General features: G+C 41.6%; 1 protein-coding gene across 10 annotated transcripts in view; it reads left to right on the top strand.

Moving 5' to 3' along the window:
• The window catches only part of UBR5 (ubiquitin protein ligase E3 component n-recognin 5), a 167,468-nt gene extending 146,345 nt beyond the window's left edge, over nucleotides 1-21,123 (top strand). For 9 of the 10 annotated variants that reach the window (XM_075920248.2, XM_075920251.2, XM_075920249.2 and 6 more), the window contains 11 exons: nucleotides 4,364-4,475; nucleotides 7,406-7,550; nucleotides 7,862-7,992; nucleotides 8,657-8,717; nucleotides 9,429-9,604; nucleotides 12,381-12,465; nucleotides 14,073-14,228; nucleotides 14,668-14,781; nucleotides 17,368-17,512; nucleotides 18,503-18,588; nucleotides 19,956-21,123. In XM_075920248.2, the coding sequence (XP_075776363.1) occupies nucleotides 4,364-4,475; nucleotides 7,406-7,550; nucleotides 7,862-7,992; nucleotides 8,657-8,717; nucleotides 9,429-9,604; nucleotides 12,381-12,465; nucleotides 14,073-14,228; nucleotides 14,668-14,781; nucleotides 17,368-17,512; nucleotides 18,503-18,588; nucleotides 19,956-20,168 (1,424 nt within the window). In that variant the 3' untranslated portion in view covers nucleotides 20,169-21,123. The remainder of the gene's footprint in view (nucleotides 1-4,363; nucleotides 4,476-7,405; nucleotides 7,551-7,861; nucleotides 7,993-8,656; nucleotides 8,718-9,428; nucleotides 9,605-12,380; nucleotides 12,466-14,072; nucleotides 14,229-14,667; nucleotides 14,782-17,367; nucleotides 17,513-18,502; nucleotides 18,589-19,955) is intronic. The other variant, XM_075920252.2, reaches the window with a different exon arrangement.
• Nucleotides 21,124-23,098: the final 1,975 nt, after the last annotated feature.

Here is a 23,098-nt window from a genome sequence, read left to right on the forward strand (position 1 = left end):
CAAAAAATCTCTTAGCTCCAATTGGCCAGTTTCCAGCCAATCGGAGCTGATAAATCTTGCTGGGAGCAGGGGCAGCATGTGAAGCCTTCTTTCCTTTCCTCCCATGGCCAGATCAGAGCCACTTGGAGCATCTTGTTACTGCAGCTCAGGTTCCTGCAGGGCTTCTGGCTGAGAGTCACCTAAGTAAGCACCTCCCGGCCAGAGCCTGCCTCTGGAACCCCACCCTTTCTGTCCCCTCCAACTACCTGTCCCAGGCCACCACCCACATCCCACCACCCACATCCTCTGCACCCTTTTCCCCCTTCTCCTAGGTCACAACTCCCTCCCAAATCCTGCAATCCCTCCTACACCCCTCCCCCAGTCCAGTATCCTTTCTGGCACCTACCCCCTCCCTGACATTGCACACCAAGTCCCTGTCCCAGGTCACCACCCAAAACCTCTTTTACCCCCTTCATCCATGTCACAACTCCCTACCAGCCCCTACATCCCCTGCTAGAGCCCCTCCCCAGTTTAGAATCCTCTTCTGCACCCTTACTCCTCTTGGACCCGGCACCCCAAACCTGCCTGTCTTAGATCACAGCCCCCTCCATCATCCAAACTCCCTCTCAGAATCCACACCCTCCCCTCCTCCCCCGCACCCATGTCCTCTACCTCAAGCTCCCTTCTGCACCCAATCTCTGTCCCAGACTCCGTCCATATAAGTGTGGCACATGATTGATTGCTATAATCTTGGAGTGTCTCCCCATTAAAAATTATTGCCCACCCCATAGCTAATAGATTCATCTAATGGACACATTTCAGATATTAGAAATGGTATCACACAGAAACCTGTAGGGGAACATTTTAACCTGCTCCGGCACTCGTTAATGGATTTAAAAGCAACCATTCTTCTAAAAAGGAATTTCACGAGTCCTCTACAGAGAGAAAGGGAGGAATTTATCTTAATATGCAAATTTGGCATTGTTTCTCTTGGCCTGAATAAAGACTTTAATTGGTTGACATATTATAAAACCAGCTTTCCTTATATACAACACCCCACTGACATCAAAAGCTAAGTATGGGAGTCTTCCAGCCCATTCAGTTAGCCTCATTGACATTAGGACTACAGTGACAGCTACCTAAGAACATAAGGACTTAAGAATGGCCATACTGGGTCAGACCAAAGGTCCATCTAGCCCAGTATCCTGTCTTCCAAAAATGGCCAATGCCAGATGCCCCAGAGGGAGTGAACAGAACAGTTAATCTGTGAAATGATCTCTCTCCTGTCATCCATTTCCAGCCTCTGACAGAGGCTAGGGACATCATTCCTACCCATTCTGGCTAATAAATATTGGTGGATCTAACCTCCGTGAATTTATCTAGTTCTTTTTTGAATCCTGTTAAAGTCCTGGTCTTTACAACATCCTCTGGCAAGAGGTTCCACAGGTTGACTCTACTTGCTGCGTGAAGAAAAACTTAATTTGTTTTACACTTCCTACCTATTAATTTCATTTGGTGACCTCTCGGTACTTTTTTCCCCTCTCTCTCCCTTCTTATTCTGAGGGTGCCCTTTTTTTCCTCCATTCAAATCCATGTCATCTGAAAAAGTGAGTTTTGCCTACGAAAGTTTGTGATATATATATTATTCCCTAAGGTGCCACAGGACTATTCATTATTTTTAAAGATACAGACTGACACGGCTACCAGGTTGCCATGCGAGATATCAGTCTTCTGTGAATCACACAGAATGATGCTGAGTGAATGTGGCCAGAAACCTGGGCATTGTGCTGCAGTGATACCAGATCACTTTCTGATGGCTTGACGTGGGAAGGTGTCCTACTGTGGAGGATGCAATAAGGCAGGCCTCACTAGAAACCTTGTGAGAAGGATCAGAGTTTTCCTCTGAGAGCTTCATTGAGATATTCAAGGAGCACTCCATCTCCAGACACCTTAACAAGCCATTCCAGTGCCTGCGCTCCCCCCCTTCCCCCCCCGGCACACACTTTTGGTAGGCACAGAGTATGCAACACATCACACCCCATTGCTTTAACCTGTTTGTAGCAAGAAAAAAATTGTGAACTCTCCAGAAGTGTACTCCCCAGGATCAGTGCTCAACTGTTAGATGTCCTGGGAGGAGGGAATTGGCTCTAAAGGGAAGAAAAGTTCTTGGCTCTTGTGCTTGCCGACTGGCCGTTCTCATCCTCCTCTTCCTTTCCCTCCTCCACTATGCCATCCTTTACGCTGCTATCCTGAGTGTCTTGGGAAGATTCCATGGTGTGGACTTGGGAAGCTGGTCAGGTCCCCCCAGGATCACATGCAGTTGATTGTCAGAGTGGCACGTTTTTGGTGATGTTCCAGATGATCTGTTGGTCACCTTTGTCTTTTGATAGAACTACCTTAGCTCCTTTATTTTAACTCGGAACTGCTGGGAGTTCCTGGAGTAGCCTTTCTCCACCAGGCACTGTGTTTGTCTCAGTGTAAATATCAGCATTTCTTTTGCTGTTTCAGAACTGAGAGAATGGATTCCTCTTGCCACGCCTCCATGAGGTCCAAGCTCTCCTGCACACTCCAAGCTCATGCTCTTTTGTGCCTTTGGGAGCTGGTGCCCATTGAACTTGAACTCATGGAAGTCATGGCCATGTGTACTGCTCAGGTGTGCTGCCTGCTCTGAGGGGTTCCCCCCACACTGGCCACACAGGAAATGAAATTCAGACTTTCCCAGTGCTTTTTCTGTTCACCTGGAGAGCAGTAGAGGCACAAGTTCTGGCCAGAGCAGTTGAAGTGGGGCACTGTGGGATACCTCCCAGAGCCAAGATCCTCAACACTTGGTCTATACTGCCATGAATCCGACCATGCAAGGTCAAATTTTGCTCACTCCTCATGAAAAGCAGGAGTACTGAAATCAATGTTAGCGGCCCTTAAAGTTGATGGAACATGTTGGGTAGTGTGGATACATTGTTTAGAAAATCGACCTCATGCAGCTATATTCAACCTAAACTCTTTGTGTAGACCAGGCCTAAGATAGATAGGGACCTATCTAAATGTAACACTGGGGTTTGCTGGGTTGGAGCTGGTCACATGGAAACTGTACTTGTACAGCTTGATGTGACTGGAGCAGTGCAAGGGAATGGTGGTAGTAGAGGATTTAAGTCAGTGGACTTAAAAGTAGTAGCACTGGTGTCACTATGGAGCTATCCCTTACCTACGTGCTGTTTGAAGGGCAGGGTAGTAGAAGAATGGTTCTATTTCCCCCACAGTCCCTTTTTATGAACTTTCTCCATTTATCTTCATTGTGTTAACTGATCCCTGATAACATACATTAAGGTTCACATAAAAAATTTGTTGGTCGCTTTAGCAGAAACATCCAACTGCTCTTTGGATTTGTATATGAAGTTTGAATGAAGTATTAGTTCTTCTCTTGCTCCAGTTCCATAACTGCTGATTCTGCCTACTCCCAGTATTTTAAAGTCTCTTGAAGCATATCTACACTATAAAGATAGATTGACCTATGTTAGGTCGACTTATAACCACTGCAGTAATTACTATGTTGGTTCATGTTCACACTGACCTCTTTTGGTTGGTGGTGTGTATCCTCACCAGGAGTGCTTCCACCAACTTATTAGGGCCATTGTGGGGGTACTGAGAGCCTGAGCTCTCAGCTCTGCATCCAGCTACCTGTGGGGAAGCCCAGCTGCCTCCCCATCCCATCAGTTCCCTAATCCCCACCAGGAGCCACACCAGACTTCTCAACTCTCCACTTCCCACTGGAATGAGGAGCTTGGGTAGCTGCCCAGGTTGGAACAGAGACTGAGCCAGCAGCCCAGAAATTGACAAGAATGACAGCTGGTAGATGAAAGAGTCACCTTAACTACACCAACATAAACCTTACCCCTCTTGTGGAGCTGGAGTTGTTACATTGGAGTTGTATGGCACTTACATTGGTGGAAACAAGGCAGTAGCATGTACGCTGCCATAATTAGGTGGTCGTAAGCTGCTTTACGTCAGTCTAACCCTGTAGTGCAGTCCAGGTCTTAGAGTACATATAATAATAATTAACCCATTAGCAGCCACCATTTAGAACAGCTTACTCGGTTAGTCTATGACTAAACATCCTTTGCACTTGAAAGAATACATCTAGCAGAAGATTTCAAAAGTTGTAAAATAAACTGTTAGCTAGATAGTAACACAGGTATGGCCCCTTTTTAAAAGCTGAATTTCAAGCCAGTGATTTGGAGCTGAAGTTTTGAATCCCCATTGCAATCTGCTAGCTGAGCCATCTAATCCACTAAAATTTGCTCTTTTGCCGCACAAGCTATGCGATAGAGTTTGAAGTACAGATGTATATGTATGAAGTAAAAAACATTGGGTTTTTTTTCCTTTTCAGGTCTGATGCAGAGATTGCGAAATAGAGGGGAGAGAGATCGGGAGAGGGAACGAGAAAGGGAAATGAGGAGGAGTAGTGGCTTACGAGCTGGTTCTCGGAGAGACAGGGATAGGTACGTGATTTATCTGTAATTTATGTCTTGGTCATAGGTATTTTATGAATAGATGGGGCAGATCTCCCAAGGGAAACATAGGAATGTGTCAAGGGAGGCCTGAGCGGTGTGTTTGATTTGTTTTGTTTTTTTTAAGGGTTCTGGTTGTCAGCCTCAGGCAGCTGGAATTTTTGCAGAAGGTCCATACGCACCTGGAAAGTGGGGATAAGGAGGACAGCTGGCAACCCACTAGCATGACAGCCCAAGCTCTGCCATATGGCTCACACTCTGCTTCCCTGTTCAGTTCCTCATGGGGAACTTAAAGGCGGCAGGGTTCCAACGGTCAGCCCCAAAGCAGTAACATCAGCAGCACAGAAGTAAGGGTGGTAATGGGATGCTAAGTCTGCTATGAAAATGATATTGACAAATAGCACTCTTCACATTGCCACCCTTGTGTCTGTGCTGTTGGTGATGCAACACTGCCTTCAGAGCTGAGCACTCAGCCAGCAGACACTGCTGTTCTCCACTCCTCATCCCAGGAGGCATACCAGGGTGGTCGACAAATACCTTTGATGTCGGCAGGGGAGTGTCCAGACTATCGCGCTGAGCCGACAAACAGCTGATCAGCTGTTTGTCGGCTCAGCGCGGCAGCCATGTACATTTAAATGAAGCGGCGATTATTTAAATCGCTGCTTCATTTTACTATGTCCGGTACCCTAATCTACATGCCTCTGTCTCCAGAGGCATGTAGTCTAGACGTACCCCTAGAGCTGGATGTTATATAGAATCTTAGAATACTAAAACTGGAAGAGACCTTGGTAGCAGGACCAAGCACCAGCTAGATCATCCTGGACATAACCTGCTCTTAAATATCTCTAGTGATGGAGATTCCACAACCACTCTAGGCAATTAATTCCAGTGCTTAACTACCCTGACAATTAGGAAACCTTTCCTAATGTCCAACTTAAACCCCCTTTGCTGCAATTTAAGCCCATTACTTTGTGTCCTATCATCAGAGGGCAAGGAGAACAGTTTTTCCTCCCTCCTCCTTATAACGCCTTTTTGGGTACTTGAAAACTGCTATTATGTCCCATTTCAGTCTTCTCTTTTCCAAACTAAACAAACCAAATTCTTTCAGTCTTCCCTCGTAGATCATGTTTTCTAGACTTGAATTGTTTTTGTTGCTCTTGAGGAGGGGAGAGGGAAGATGCATAAATAACTATAGACACACAGAAGGAGGGGCCTGAAAAAAAACCTTTAGATTAGGCATAGGGGACCTATGGCCCAAGGCTTGCCTCGATCAGGTCTATATGGCTTGAGGCTCTGCTCCTTTCCCCCTGTAGCAAAGGGAGCCAGTGCTTTATCGCAGGGGCTCCTTCTCCCATTCTGTCTCATTTCTACCCCCGTCCCTCCCAACCCCTATGTGGCTGGAGTGACAGCGTAGTCTCCCTGCTGCAGCAGGGGGAGTTCCTAGCCTTACAAGCTGCATCTGGCCCACAGGCTCTGCCTGGCAGGAAGGAAGAAGTGGCTCTGGGTGCTTCTGTTCCCCCTTATCCGAGGTGGTGGAACAGCAGCGCAGGGCACTGTCCCTGTGATTATGTGCTAGCTCCACCCCCTCTCTCCCACTGGCTGGCAATCACAGCCCGTAGGAGCAGTGAGGGGCAGTGCCTGCAAGGCAGGGTGCTGGGGAAGACATCTGTGCCCCCTCAGAGCTACATCAGATAGGTACCCCAATCTCCTGCTTCCTCCTACACCCCAATCCACTCTGCACCCTACTCCCTCAGCCTGCTCTTGGGCAACCCCAGCCTGCACACTGAACCCCTCAATTTTGGTCCCACCCCAGAGCCTGGGGAGGGACAAAATCTAGCCCTGGACCCCCAGAAGAGGTAATTCACCCCTGTAGGTAAGACCTGAGCCTCGCTGAAGTGAGGTGATTATCTCCCCTGTTTTTTCCCCTGCTTCTCATTTGGGGGCCCCATCTGAGAGTTTTCCCCCTTTTCGCTGAGGGGTCAGGGTTTTTTTTTTCTTTTCACTCGTGTGTGGGCCCCTGACTGATTTTTCTGTGAATCGGTGGCTCCCAACCTAAAAACGTTCTCCATTACTCTTTGAGAACCACTGAAATAGATGAATGTCCTATTCTAAAATGTAGACTCTCCTTTCTTCAAACTGAGAGGATACCAAATTTCCCTTTTTCAAGGTACAGTAAACTTTCGATAATACAGCACCTTTAGGACCCAGGGGGTGCCAGATTATCAGCTATGCCGGACTGTCGGAAGGGGGGGCTATGAGAGGGTCTGGGGGGGGGGGAGATGCCACCCCAGAACCCTCATAGCCCCCCCTTCCGATAGTCCAGCTCTGCCCCAGGCGTCCCTGATTCAGCTGCTGCTGGTCAGTTTCAGCAGCGGCTGAATCGGGGAAGCCGGGCAAAGAGCAGCTCCAATTGTCCGGCAGCCAGAGCACTTCCGGGTTCCTGATGGTGCTGGACCATCAGGAGTGCCGAAGCATTGGATGCCGGACCAATGGAGTTTTACTGTAGTAAAGCACTTTGAATAACTTCCAAACTCAACTTTTGAGATATGGTGTATAAATACTTGCTTTAATACATAAGCCCATTTCAACATCATTAAACCTTTGTTTAACCTAGTCTCACAAATCCCTCCAGTCTTTGCAGTAGCAACACTTGCTGCATAGCCAAGATATGAAATGCATTACAAACAACACCATTGTTACTTGTTTCCCTAGAAGACTGAAGGAATTCAGCTCTGTTTGTCCCAAGCCTTATAATCCAACTAATTACACAGAATGCTACAATTACAAGAACAGACTCATATTATTTTATCTATATAAATGATAATGTCCAAGAGCTTTGTGTGTTTCCTTTGCAATTAATTCAGTGCTATCTAGTTTCACAAAATATAAACCAAGAGAGATGTGAACTGTCATTTTTAAAGGGACTTCAGAAGACAACTTTCCATTGACACAAGACCCTTTAGACCAGCATCAGAAGGAAATCCTAGTGATGATCCTGATCCTCTTCCAGCACATCGACAGGCTCTTGGAGAAAGGCTTTACCCTCGTGTGCAAGCAATGCAACCAGTAAGACCATCTTTGCAGTACGCTTAAGTCTGTTGTTGTTGCTATGGGTATCTTTCATTTAAAATGTCTTTTCTTTATCCTTTGCTTGTGAAATTCATGACCAATTAAAATAGTTAAATTTTATAAGGGTGTTTTTTTTGGATCTCTCATGACTTTCTCTAGTTTGTGTTTCTATAACTTGACATTTGACTCACTGAATTCATTTTAAATCTTGGATGTGTTAAGATATGAAGACTCTCATATAATCCTATTTGAGAGTGCATGCACTGAAGGAATGATGGAATAATAAGATCTTGAACTCTTATTTCCAGGCATTTGCAAGCAAAATCACAGGTATGCTATTGGAGTTGTCCCCTGCTCAGCTGCTTCTGTTACTAGCAAGCGAAGATTCTCTTAGAGCAAGAGTTGATGAGGCTATGGAACTCATTATTGCACATGGAAGGTAAAGGATTAAATAAGGATTTAGATTAAAAGGAAGGCTGCCTTGTGATTAAGGCAGCGATCTAGGACCTAGCAGATCTTGGTTCAGTTCCTTGCTCTATCAGAGATGTCCTGTTTGCCTTGGGCAAGTCACCTAATATTAGTACCTTCACTTTCCCATTTGGAAAATGAAATAGTACTTCCTTTTCCCCAGATTATCTACCGTGTCTCTTTAGAGTGTAAATTCTTTGAGGCAAGGGCTGTTTTTTACATTGTGTATTTACAGTACCTAGCACAATGAAGCCATTGTCTATGTTAGATATCTAGGATCCACTACAATATTAATAATATGATATTTTTCTTTGTGTTTTGCTTTAAATCCAAATTGGCAAGAAACTGCACATTGCAATTTGCTTTTAGTTTGTTACAGTGACTTATAGTGTTCCTTCTATCTGTCAGGAGAGATTGATCAAGGAAAGTTAGCTGTATAAATGCATAATTAATTACTGGCAGTCTTGTTCCTTTCAAATTTGTCTCTACTAAATTCTGTTTTCAGAATCATCTCTAGTTGTATTTTTTATTGAAATGTAAAAAATAAAACTTTCTAATTCCAGTACAGAATGTGTCTTACAATTGATATCGGTAAATTAAAACTTGGCTTGCCTGTTTTCCTCTTGCCCCTCCAGGGAAAATGGAGCTGACAGTATCCTGGATCTGGGGTTGCTGGATTCCTCAGAAAAGGTACAGGTAAGGGATCTGTTCTGCACTGGACTCACATGTGAACTGGAAGATAATTAAAATCCAATTAAATTGTCTTGCCATAGAAAGTTGTATGAATTTAAAATAAATGTAATGGGACAACCTTTAAGTGACTTGGCAATTTGCCTTAGTTTTTTCCTCTTATCTCACATAAAATGAAGGGTTTTTTTCTGATTGCTAAAGAAATCTTTTCTAATTTTTTAAAAAATAACGAAGTAACTGCTCAATTACCAAATGATACCAGTCTTTTGAAATGGGAAGACTCAAAAATCTTTGAGTCCAGTAGTGAACAGATTTCAGTATCAAAGATTAGCAGAAATCAGGATAAAAGTCTCAGAGGGGTAGCCGTGTTAGTCTGTAACTAAAAAAAAAACTTAAAAAACAACAATGATCCTGTACCACCGTAGAGACTAACAAAAATATACAAATAGCATCACAAATGTTTGAGGGCACAACCCACTTCTTCAGATGACAAAGAAGCAGGGCTCACCGAACTGCGGCGAGCCCCGCTCGTCAGCCACGCCCGCTCGCCAGCGCAGATCACCCGAACCCAGCTCTTCCGGGTTACAATCTACTCGCCACAGGCGAGTAGATTGTATTATTTGTCGAGCCCTGCAAATAAGAATTTTTTTAGAAATTAGGACTGATGTTTGATTTTTAACCAGGATTCTAAATTAGCTTCTTAATCTTTTGTACTAGGAAAATAGAAAGCGACATGGTTCCAGTCGCAGTGTGGTAGACATGGAATTAGATGATACAGATGATGGTGATGATAATGCACCTCTATTCTACCAACCTGGGAAACGAGGTTTTTATACACCAAGGCCTGGCAAAAACACAGAGGCGAGGTTGAATTGTTTCAGAAACATTGGCAGGTACAGTATTAATTTACTTTGCTAGCCTTGTGTTCTTTTGGCATTTCAGGTATTTTGATAGAGGTTGAACTTCTCTAGTTTGGCACGCTGGTCGGGCAACTTCTGTGATCCAGCATGATTTTAGTTAACAGGATGTCCACTTCTCATGAGTGTGGCCAGTTTTCCCCCAGTACCATAAAGTTTATTTACAGCCACCAGTCCTGGTTTTCAGTGCTCTATGCTGCCGTTGTTCAGTTCTAATTCACCCATAAATGCCTTATAAGAGTCCAATAAGCAGTGGAAGTGTTGGTAATGCTAATAGACAACATTGATCTCTTATGGTTCAGCAAATTCTCTGGTTAGGCACCGGTCAGATCCCAAGGGTGCTAACCTTGACAGGTACTAGTACCACTTAATGTGCACCTGAGTCTGTCTGAATCAGAGAGAGGAAGGGGAAAATAGCATCAGATAAATTGCACCATTGGTGTGTCAGGTTCCAAGACTTATGATCTCTGAGGAGGTAAACATGTTCTGTCAAAGTTAACTATTTTGTGGATTTATTGAGCTAAAACTTATATCTCTGTGTTTTTGCTTTCTCTGTCCCATTTTTACTTTGCAAGTATGTCAGAGAATCAGGACCTTAAAGTGCCCCAGTACCATCCACATTATGTCTAACTTGGACATGCACGGCCCGCAGAATATACAATAGCGTTTGGTTTTGATATCTATGTCCAGATACCACCATAGGCTCTTAAGTCCAAAAGTGTGACTCCCTTGAAAGCATTCCTGATTTTTTTTCCCGCCCTCCCCCCACAAATCTTAGTCTAGACCAGGGATAAATTAAATTATAGGAGATTGCCTATCTCCTGGAACTGGAAGGGACCTCGAAAGTTATCGAGTCCAGTCCCCTGCCTTCATAGCAGGACCAAGTACCATCCCTGCCTATCTCCTAGAACTGGAAGGGACCTTGAAAGGTTATCTAGTCCAGTCCCCTGCCTTCATAGCAGGACCAAGTACCATCCCTGACAAATTTTTGCCCCAAATACCTAAATGGCCTCCACAAGGATTGAACTCACAATCCTGGGTTTAGCAGGCCAATGCTCAAACCACTGAGCTATTCCTTGCCCCAGCAACCTTTTCAAAGGATCAGCAACCTTTTCAAACCAAACTACATCAAAATTCATCACAAACCTCACTATGTTCACTTCAAATGCAAGGTCCTCTTCTTTGACTTCTTCTTTCTGACATAAATACATTATAGTGTGCATATTAAAGCACTACACTGCATACACAATTCTCCCTCTGTGGAGTGCATGAAAGAAGACTGAAATGACAGACAAAATTACTAAATTCTAACACACTACTTAAAAGGAGCTTACTACAGTATTGATGATGGCAGAAAAATAACTTACAGTTGATGTAAAATCCTGTTTAATTGGTTAACCAGTGCGGGCCAGAGGCCTGTGCTTCCCCTTTTCCTCCCCCTGCCATGGGGAGGAGCTACTTCAGCCTGGCTGCTTTTGGCTCCTTCCGGGGGGCCCAAGTACTGCAGCAGCCCTCTGCCCAAGTACCAATTAACCGTTACCCAATAAGCATAATCCATTAAGGGTGGTGCTCCTAATATCCCTAGTTAGGATGAAGTCCTTCAATTAAATTTCCTATAGTAAAGGTGACCTTTGAGTTTTGACTATATTATGGAGCCTGGGGTTGTCTTCCTATCACATTGCTTTAGCTCTGCTGAAAATGTATCTGACTGAAGATTAAATTTGACATTTCATTCTACCACACTTTTCCTTAGTGGGATCATGTGCTTCAGAATAAGGCTTGTGACCAGTATTTGTTCTCTTGAATAATTTAGACTCATAATCTTCATGTGCTTCAGTGCACCTGCCTGTGAAATAGGTGGTCATGAGAAGAACGAGTGGGATTGCTCTGATGAGGCTTTTTTCAGCATGATTTTGTGGAAGTCTCTAGGCTTATGCCTGAAAATGAATGACACCCTTAAAATCCACTCACTTCTTGATTGTTTTCACTTGCATGCAGCAGATTCTCCTGATTCCAGAAGATCCATGTCTAAGTGTTTCTCTGACTGCATTTTGCATTGTAACAACTTGCTGAATGCATAGTAGCTTCAAGGCTCATTCAGTCACTGATATTTATTTAGACACTCTGACTCATATATGAAATATAATTGCACAGACTGCAGGTGGCTGTTAAAAGGCTGGTAAACTGAATTTTTACAGAAACAATTTCAGTGGTCCTGTGTGTGGTGGTGGTGGTTGTTAAGTTTTGGGAACCCTCTTTTATTTTTATCCCTGTTTTTGCTGAGTCTTCCACGAAACAGGTTTCTTTCTTTTCTACTGACTGTATTTTTATATTCCTGCATTGTTACTTTTTAAATTTTCTTTCTTAGAAATATCTATGGAGATTTTTAGTCTCCAAGAACAAGTTCTGTTGCAGCAGGTATTTTTGAGGAAGTGATCCTTCTTTACCCATGACTGTTTTTGAGGAAACATAGCTGATTTAAAATATATATATTTTTAACCAAGGTTCCAAGAAAAACTGTCCAGAGGGGATAAGGTACTGCATGCACCATTTCAAAAACAGTAATTCTATTTGCAGATGTTGTCTTTGGGAAGTTTCAAACACGAGGTTTATACTTGGAAGCTAGCTTCAACCTGATTTCCAGAATTAATTTGTTTTTCTTGTTGAAATGTTCGGGACACTTTTTTGAATCCCACTGCTGTTTTAACAATTTCCTTTTGTGCTTTTCTAACAATACTCTTTCTGTTCTCAGAATTTTAGGGTTGTGCTTGCTTCAGAATGAACTATGTCCCATCACGTTAAACAGACATGTTATCAAAGTTCTTCTGGGCAGAAAAGTAAGTTGATTGCAGAAATCTAAATTGCCTTTAATTTTTTTTTACAAAATATATGTTTTGATGTTAATAATGTGCTTGTTTGACAAGACTAAATTTAATTAAAACAGTTGTGATTTTTTTTTGGTCTTGCAGTTAAACTGAGTTTGTCCAGTTGATATCAAGGAATTGACTGAGAAGGAGGGTTTCCAATGACATAATATACCATCTATAAAAAAAGGGTGGGTGAGGGGGAGGGAACAGAATTGATTTTTTTTTTTTTCTCCTGAACTTGATAAACCAGTGTGGTAGCTTAGTTCTTTTCTGCTTTTACTATGTTACAATTACAAAATCAGATTTCAAATTCTGCTTCATGTGTAGACATAATTTAAATGCAGTACAGCAATTGCCTATGTTTTAACTGTTTTAAGGCATGACCACATTTTAGTCAATATACCTTTAAATATGGTGTATGGTGCAACCAATTAAAAGATTTCCATTATTCCTGGCTCTCATTTTGTTTTTAAAAAAAGCCATCAGAGTGAGTCTTTGCAACCCCTTTCCAAAGGGCCATTCTCCTTGCTCAGCCATCTGAGGAAAGCATTAACTGTTAGGGCTCCGTCAAGTTGACCACAGAGGAGTGGGCAACACAGGAAAATACAAAGCACCAAATTCCCTCTGTCTGAGTTTGGGGCACCACAAAGTAGTATGTTAAATGGAAAGAAAGAAAAATAACCAGGGTTCCCTGCCTGCCCAGTAATCAATGGAGCAAAGGCCCCTGGAATGTGCCAAGAATCTGCTGAAAAGATCTGCTTGTAGATGGTGATGAGGGCAATTACTGGGCACAAATAAGTTCTCCATCTAAAGCAATGTGCAGCTGCTGGGAAGAAGCTTCCTTTCGAAGGTGCAGATGTAAGGAGTGTGGTGACAGGAAAAGGATTAGTGACTAGGGTTGCCAAGTGTCCGGTATGGAACCAGACAGACCGATATTTGCACCTTGCTTCTGGTAAAAAAATTCAGAAAATACTGTTTTTCCTGAGGCCTGGCTCAGGCGCCTGATGGAAGGCTGCTTGGGACAATATTCTGAGGTGGAAGAAGCAACTGCATTTCGGCCCTGGTCCTCTCCCCTTCCCTTCGATCTCTCCCCGCCCCTCCGCCCCCCGGCCTTTTTGTTGTTGTTGTTTGTTGTTCTTAACAGAATTTTTTCTCTGCAGTTTTTTTTGGGGGGGGGGGGGGGGGTCATAATTTTTGGTGAAACCATCTGGCAACCCTATTAGTGACATGTGAGACCCTATTTTCAAATCCTGCTGAAAAATCAACCAAGGTCTGTTCTGACCCAAGCTGATTGCAAGAGTTCAGTTCCTAGATCTTGTCGTTATTCATAATGTGGGCAAATAATTTAGAACTTTCTCTGTGTGTTACTAGTGCACTTGAATGTGGTATGTTCTTGCACCTCAAAAAATAAGGATATGAGTGGAAATTCCTTAATTTTTTTTTTTACCATTCTTTACAAGTGTTTGAGTGCCTCATGATATGGCATTTATGCGAATGTATATATTGTATTAGTTTTAGATCTCATTGGATATCTTTATAAAAACAATGCTACATTTCAAACATCTACCATATTTTAGGTGAACTGGCATGACTTCGCTTTTTTTGATCCGGTTATGTATGAGAGCTTGCGACAACTTATCCTCGCCTCCCAGAGCACAGATGCTGATGCTGTTTTTGCAGCAATGGATTTAGCATTTGCAATAGACCTGTGCAAGGAGGAGGGTGGAGGACAGGTAGGTAGAAGCTGAACTTTACAGTTTAATGTTACTTGTCCATAGCCTGTCAACCCCACCTTGCCACCAACAGTAGATTTAGGGTGAGATCTTCTAAACTATGTATGTGTTCAGGCCCACAAGGCCCATTGAAAAACTCTGTGGGATCTGTTCTTGACTCACTGATGTGTTTTTGAAGATCCCACCCCTAATATTTATGGGCTTTTAAATATAAGATAAATGAGAAATCAGCAGAACAAGATTCTGTCTCATCATATAAATTGACTTTAAACAGTCAACCAGTAATCTATTGAAAACTTGTTTTAAGAGCGAAAAAGCTACACAACACCACAACATATTTACAGTATACAGTAATAGTAATGATATTCCTGTTTTGACTGTTCCTTTTTTCTCCTTTAAATATTAATTTTTAAATTCTCTCTTTGCTCCTTCATCAAAGGTTGAACTCATCTCCAATGGTGTAAATATACCAGTCACCCCTCAGAATGTTTATGAATATGTGCGGAAATATGCAGAACACAGAATGTTAGTAGTAGCAGAACAACCTCTACATGTAAGTGCTTTTCACATGTAAGATTCCATTCCAAGTTGTCCAACTTCTGAAGGGAATTAATATTCATTTATTTTTACCCAGCTGCTAAATCAATTACGTGGAGACCGTGATTACCCTAAAAACTCATTTTAATAGATAGGATATAAATTCAAAGGAAGAATTAAAGTTAGCTCAGTGACTAGTTAAATTTCAGTATTTAAATATAGATTAAAATATTTAATATCTTGAGTTTACATAACATGTATACTGTGAAAATGTAGTGCAATTTACATTTTTATCTTCAAAGACATATAGATTTTGCAAAATTCTCCATTTTTGTGTGTGTGTGTGTGTGTGTGTGTGTGTGTGTGTGTGTGTGTGTTTGTTTTTTTTTGTCAGACCAGATTTATTTAACCTTTTAGCTCAGAGATTTACAAGCCAACTCTAAAAACAGCATAAAGTCCCTGGAGCATCTGACTGCCTTATGCTCACTCTGCACAAGCTCAGTATGGCTAATGGTAGCAAAATTTTTGTTCTTACTGTTGTTCATTTTTAACAAGAAATGAGACCAGCATCTGTCAAAAATTATACTAAAAGTAAATCTTGGTCTTGTTTTTGGAAGCCTGGTTTGAAATAAGATTAGATATAAGAATATTTGCTTTCTAATCATTGATTCAGAGAGTGGTGTTTAGGGCCATTTACTGGACTGCTAAACTGTTATCAACCATGGTAAGCCATGGGATATTAGACTTCGAAATGATATTGTCCTTATTGTCACTTGCCTCACCACCTTTCCCAAATTGCAGTTCTGACCTGATTTATTGGCTAGTATCTCCTGAATACTCTCACTTTTAAAGACATAAGAATGACTATAATAGGTTAGACCAGTTGATCATTTAGCCATTTTCCGATAGTGGCTTGTGCCAGATGCTTCAAAGGGAGTAAACACAAGGGATTGAGTGATCCATGCCCTGTTGTACAGTCCCAGCTTCTAGCAATCAGAAGTTCACGGACACCTGGAATATGGGGGTTGCAACCCTGACCATCTTGATGTATTCTCCATGAACTTATCTAATTCTTTATTGAACTAGGGATGTTAGTGAGTAGTCGATTACCCAATAAGCTTATTGGATAGTCGAGTAGTCAACTACTCCCCCTCCCCTTGCTGCCTGTGTGTGTGAGGCAGCAAGGGAGGGGAAGGAGGGAGAGTTGGCTTAAAAGGCAGCAGTGAGGGAGATAGGGGAGGCTGCTCCGGCATAGGAATGTAAGTGACTAGTTGACTAGTGACTCAACTAGTGACTTCCCCCCCACTTGCTGCCTCTATCATAGAGAGGCAGCAAGGAGGTGGGGGGGGGGGGCAGGAGCCTGTGCTGGGGGGAGCTGGCTTAAAAGCTAGTTTCCACAAGCACCATCTCCATAGGGGGCAAGGGAGTCAAAGGTGTAATGAGGACCAGGAGCGGAATCAGCTGATTCCTGGCTTGTGCAAGGTGCCCTCCCTCCCCCTCTCTGCACTTGTGCTTTTCAAATGTATTAAGAGCCGCCACATTTAAAAGGCTAAAGTGCAGCCGCTGGGGGCGGGGGGAGACCGACCCAGTGCGAGCTAGGAATCAGCTGTTCTGGCTGGCATCTGGTCCTCCCAGCTGCACTTTAGCCTTTTAGCAGCTGTTAATACATTTAAAAGGCAGACCTGCAGCAGGGAAATTCTATCAATTAGTCAGTTAGCTGATTAAATGCCATTTACTATCCCTACTCTGGCAGCAGCCCCAATCCCAGGATTGGCTGCTCTAGCAGCAGCTTCTGTTTGCGGTGACCATGGGCTGCTGCCAGAGCAGCCCCTGCCCACAGCCAGCTGGGGTGCTGCTGGGTTGGTCCCGCAGCTCCGCGGGGCAGCACTACGGGACCAACCCAGCAGCACCCCAGCTGCTCTGCCTCCGGCTTCTCTGATTCAGCTGCTGGTCAGTTTCAGCAGCGGCTGAATCGGGGAAGCCGGGCGCAGAGCAGCTCCAATTGTCCGGCAGCCAGAGCACTTCTGGGTTCCTGATGGTGCCAGACCATCAGGAGTGCCGGAGCATTGGATGCCGGACCAATGGAGTTTTACTGTAGTTAAATGAGGTGGTATGCGTTGGGGGGGGAAAAGATGGCCTAATGCTTTCTGCCATTTTGAAAGTTGAGTTCCAAGATTTTTAATGATACAGCTACAGCATTAATTTCTAGGTCTAATGATTCTGAAAGTGGCAGATTTTTAAAGCAGTGTCAGCATTCAAGGAAGTGGGAGTTTGGGATAGATAGAGGGCAGCAAGGTAATAAATAGTTGTGAATATATTGTAATTGACTAGAGCACAGAAAAAAATGGCTATATGGAAAAGTTCAGATTTCAGTGAGAAAGCATACACTTGTTACTTTGCAAGTTCCAGACCAGAGGCCCATATAGTCTTTCATTCACAAAGACGTTTTTACCATTTGAGATTGAACATGGAAGAGGTGAATGGCCAAGAAAATTAACTCTGATATGTGGGGTATGAACTTCCTTCTATATAACTTCTCAGAAATGCATGTAAAGGGTAGCAAAGGTGGTTAAGTATAAAATGAATCTTGTGTCTCTTTCAGGCAATGAGGAAAGGTCTGCTGGATGTGCTTCCAAAGAATTCATTAGAAGACTTGACTGCAGAAGATTTTAGGCTTTTGGTAAATGGCTGTGGTGAAGTAAATGTGCAAATGCTGATCAGCTTTACTTCTTTCAATGATGAGTCAGGTATGAAATACATAGTCTGTTTTGAAAATGAGCTGTACAGCTCAAATTTTAGCATTAGTCATCTATGGATAAATGGATATCCATGTTCATGGATATCAAGGATAACTTTAAGATGTTCATGAATATTAAATATAACTTATTCAACTTTTTCTAAACTTAAAATTAGCTCTGTTTAAAGGGTGATGCATACCAGTTCCAGTAAACTGGTGAGGGCTAGAGCAGGCCCCCCCCCCCCCCCCCCCACACACACACCCTTTTATCAGTTAACCAGTTAAATGACATTTAATCAGTTGATTAAATGAAATTTTTCATCCCTACTCTGTTCATTCACCTTAATGAATGGCTCTAAATATAATATGTTAAAAGGATTTGTACCCTATTTGCCACTTTTAAGAATTTTTTACCTCAAAATAGAAGAGTACACAACTCTTTTTTTGGGGGGGGGTACAACCTCTGTATCACTATATAAATAATCCCTCAGAGTGCAAAGGAGCTGCGCTATTTTTCTTGCCAAATTCTGGCCTTACTATATATTTAGTTCTAAGATTGATGTAGTCTGATATTTTAAAAGCAACGTTTTATTGGCCTGTTAAAAACTTAGCTAGTTAGTAAATTGTAAGTTGTTTTTATACCAGTTTGCTTAGATCTAGCTCTTACATTAAAAAGTGTTTCCATTAGTATTTGACATGGAGTTGTCCTTATTCCTAGTACAGGTTGGATGTCCCTGGTCCGGCACAATTGGGACCTGATTGGTCCCAGACAAGGGAGTTTGCTAGACTGTGCGGGGCGGTACCTGCCTTCCTGCTGGGTTTCTCTTCCCAGCTGCTAGCAACCTCTGCTGCTGGGGCTTTCTAGTTTAGCAACATCCGTATACAGATTTTATTGGGAGGCATATTGAAACTACAGATTTTATTTGCTGACATGTATAAAACATGTTCTATAAATATTCATTGCCTAATATATTTAATTTATTTACTCTGTTTCATACAGGAGAAAATGCTGAGAAGCTTTTGCAGTTCAAGCGTTGGTTTTGGTCCATAGTTGAGAAGATGAGTATGACAGAAAGACAAGATCTAGTAAGTTGACCTTCCACTGTAAAAAGTTGTTTGACTGCTTTTAAAAAATCGGAATTGCTTTTCAGTTTCTCTTTTGTTTGTTTTATGAAAGTTTTCTATGCTGTTAGTGCATTAGGCTTTCAACTCAGGAGACTGGGACTGAAACATAGCTTTGTTCACAAGAAAATGAATATTGGTGTATCCTTGTCCATATCTCAGAACTTTCAAGCACATTTGCAGTCCCTGTTTCAGAGGTTTCAAACTGAATAACCGATGGACAGAAGATCAGGTTTGAATTGCATTATTTGAGGTTGAGTGAACTAGGGATGTAAGCGACTAGTCAACTAGCCGATAAGCATGAGCTTATCGGCTAGTCAACTAGTGATGCAACTAGTCACTTCCCCCTACTTGCTGCCTCTATCAGAGAGAGACAGCCGGGGGGGGGGGGGGAGGCGTCTTAAAAGCTGTTTTCCCCCAGCACCATCTCTGTGGGGGACAGGGGAGGTAGAGGCACAGCGGAAAATGGTACAAGTGGGGACTGAAGCAGTCTCCACTTGTGCCGCTTCTGCTGCAGTTCTGCTTTTGAAATGTATGAAAGCCCCACCGAGCTCTTGTACATTTCAATGTCTGAGGTGCCTCAGGGAGCACAGGACTCTTGCTACAGTTCATAGGCAGAGGCGTCCTTATAGACCAATTGAATAGTTGATGGAAATCCTATTGACTATTCGAATAGTTAATTAATCTAAATTTAACATCCTATTGTGAACTAACCAAAAAAGAAAACAGACTGGTGTAAAAAAAGGAAAATCTAGAGCAGATTGGTTTAGGCAAAGCGCTCAGGGTACAATGCGGTATTCACTTAGCTCTGCAAGAGAATATTTCACACTTCTAATACTTCTATAGTGAACTCTTGGTACTGTAATTTCCATTGCTAGCTTTTAATGCACTTGGTATCAGTGCTGTATTTTATAGCAGTTTGATGTAAAATGGCAAATTATATACAAATGTTTCCGATACACAGACATTCTCCTCTTCTCAAAAAGATGGACACTCATCTTCCTGCACCAAGATGTGGTCAATATCATTTAGAGAGTGTTGCTGCTTTTGATAAGTTGGTTAAGGTATATGTGATATTATATATTTGTAGTTGAGAGAAGAGAGGAATTGCTTTGGGAGTATAACGTTATCATAATAGTATCCTGCACAAGATCTGAGTCTCTACACTACAAGGAGTGTTTTATGATCAAGCCCCATGACTGCCTTGTGACTTTCCCATTTTACTCATGTCAAAACAGAAATCCAGCATGTGATACCAATGTTTGCACCATGGAGTCAGTTTAAATATTTCTAAAACTGCAAAAGTTACAACCTACTTCCTGTTCTTTCAGGTTTACTTTTGGACATCAAGTCCATCGTTGCCTGCCAGTGAGGAAGGATTCCAGCCCATGCCATCCATCACAATAAGACCACCAGATGACCAACATCTTCCTACAGCAAACACTTGCATTTCTCGCCTTTATGTCCCACTTTATTCCTCTAAACAGATTCTGAAACAGAAATTGTTACTCGCCATTAAGACCAAGAATTTTGGTTTTGTGTAGAATATAAAAAGTGTGTATTGCTGTGTAATATTACTAGCTAAGTTTTGTAGATTTTTCCATTTGTCTATAAAAGTTTATGAAAGTTAATGCTGTCATACCCCTGGTGGTACTTTAATGATTAAATGCAAACATTCCTGTATTAAGTTTGTAATCTACAGGCCCAAGAAGCACTAGCAATGTTTGACTGTAACATTTCGCTAGTCAGTAATTTCTTGGCCTAACCCCAGCCAAAGATGACAGCAGAACAATATAATTTACACTGTGATTTATCTTTTTGCTGAGGGAAAATATGTAAAATGTTCAGAAAATTCACTGCTGCCTTTGTGGAAAGTGTTTCAGCAAAGGTTCTTGTATAGAGGGAGTAGGGAATTTCAAAATAAAAAATTAAGTATGTTCTGTGTTTTATTTTAACTTTTTTTTATGGTGTTTAATTTGTGGTTGGCTGCAGTTGTGTATCATGTATATTGAACTTGTAAAAAGTTCTTGACAGTTCAGACCTAAGAGTTGGAATCATTCACTTTTACTTATGAAAACCACTTTCATTGCAGTTTCTGTTCTGGTTGCATTGAACTCTGGTACATTAGATCCCATCACTAATATTTTGCATGCAATCTGTACCTTGAGCAAGGTTTTTCATACATATGATGAGGCCAGTGCACATTATTTCATAGTTCACAATCAACATTTTTGTATTCCTATTTCAATAGGAAGACAGTCAGGAGGTTGTTCCATTTTCAGATCTAACCAGATACTTGTACTGCGGTATCTCAACTGTGTAAACTCAGCCTGGGCACTTTCTGGTAACTGTAAAATGTTTATAAGATCATGATTATTGAAGATACATTTTGGAAAATTTTAATGTTCGTGAGCAGCTTAACTACCTTTTGTATCTAGCCTTTTTTAAGTATCTTGTTACAGTTTTTAATAAAGAAATTGTAGACAAAATACCAATTCATATCGAAGATACAATAGTTTTTATTTATGTAACTGAATATTATAGCTTAACAGCCTACACCAAACACAGTTGTCCATTAAAAATCTCAATTTCTAAGCTAAAAAAGTGATCTGCATTTGCACTATATAATAAAATGGAAACAATTCATCCCACATTTTACAGTTAGCAGAGAATCCTGAATGGAGCAGGCCAGGCAACCCTGTCTCTTCGCTAAAATGCAGGATTTAATGGAAAGTTCCTATACAACACCGAAATTGATTGATGGAATAAATCAGCCGATTCATTGCAGTGGGACCTACTGTATGTCCACTCTTTAATAAAACTCTTACTGGTTTTGGAAGGGTAGTCTTTGAACATATAGTGTTCTAAAACTTTGTCATGAAATTCCTAATGTGAATGCTTCCCATTATAAATGATGGAAGGTCATTAATACAGAAAGGAACAACTTTGGCTGCCCTTGTGATCATAATTCTGATACTTACTAAAACTTAATAGACTAGACTGATGATGGATTTTGATGAGATTGTTGTTGTTCTCCTACTTTTCCCTGTATTTTGACGCCACATTGTAGTGTCCCCTTCCCTGGCTGAGGCATGCTAAACTGATTTTCCATCAAAATTGGTCAATGCCACTTTGAGTGCTAAGCAAAGGTAGATGGCCAAAAGTGACCTAAACCCCTTCTTTTTCCATCTGATCTTAAAATACAGCCTCCTGCTTCTGTAGCATCTTTAATTCTTGCATGCTTGTGGGAGGGCTTGGGACCATAACTCCGATCACCGTGTGTGCCGCTTAGACTTTGAAGACTGTTTACTAGACTTGTATAGTTAAACTGCAGATACACCAAGTAAATAACTATTTCCACATGTACTAATGAAGTAGCAGTAGCATTCCCAAGAGCAGCCCTCGTAGGCAGAGGTGAGGTTTTCACTGGTTAGGTAATAGGGACTGAGAGTCTGGCATTTTGGATTCCATTCCTGGATCTGCCACTGTGACTTTCAGCAAATTATTTTAGATAAGCCCTCAGCTCAAAGACTTAAACACAAGCTGTACTGCTTTTACTGGAGTGGTGTGTGGGTAAAGCAGCAGAAACTCCCTGATATGGGTGCAGTTCTGTATTGGTATAAAAGACTCCTTGTTCATACCAGTATAGCTATTCCTGTATGGGAAGGGGAACATACTACATTGGTATTATACCACTATAACAGTCCATGCTAGGGTTTGTACCAGTATAAACACTTCAGTTAAAAAAAATCACACCCCTAACTGAAATATTTAATATAAGTACAAAAACTGTAGATCAGGACTCAATTCACAGTTTGTAAAATAAAGAAACTGTCTCCTTAAACACTGGGAGGCTTAATGATGTAAAACTCCTCCTAGATTCTCTGGCCAAAGGCCATATGAAAGTGTAAAGTATTGTGTATATATGTATTGTGTGTATATGTATAAAAATGTATGTGTATGTATAACATATATTTATATGTTATATGTATATATATTTCTGTATATAGCATAAAACATTTTTTTAAAACCTGTACTGTATAGCTTGGCAGAAACTACACAGGTAACTAGTCTTACGTAGTAGTTCACCATATATACACAACCAAGGCATTCTGATTACATAAGAGGGGTAAACCAGAATAATTTATGCTGACATCATTGACTTGAAATGTGTATGTTGCTTTATAAAATAGCTTTTCTCTGTATGGTATATTTAAGCAATATCAAGGATTTTAATAAGAAAAATGTTTATTAAAATCATACACCTTGTTTCCCTTTGACTTAAGCCCTTCTGTTAGTTTATTTTTAAGATGTGATAGAGAAATAAAAGAAAAAGGAGAAAAGTTTGTAATATTTCAGTTTTATGGCCTAATTCCTTAAGTGTTCATAATTCTTTAAGTAGTACAGCAGATGCCAATCAAATGTGAACATTTGCCAACAGGTCAATAGTTGGTTCCTATTGTAATGAATTCTG

This window comes from Pelodiscus sinensis, chromosome 2 (genome assembly GCF_052426305.1).
Source record: "Pelodiscus sinensis isolate ZL-2025 chromosome 2, ASM5242630v1, whole genome shotgun sequence".
NCBI classification, from domain to species: domain Eukaryota; kingdom Metazoa; phylum Chordata; order Testudines; family Trionychidae; genus Pelodiscus; species Pelodiscus sinensis.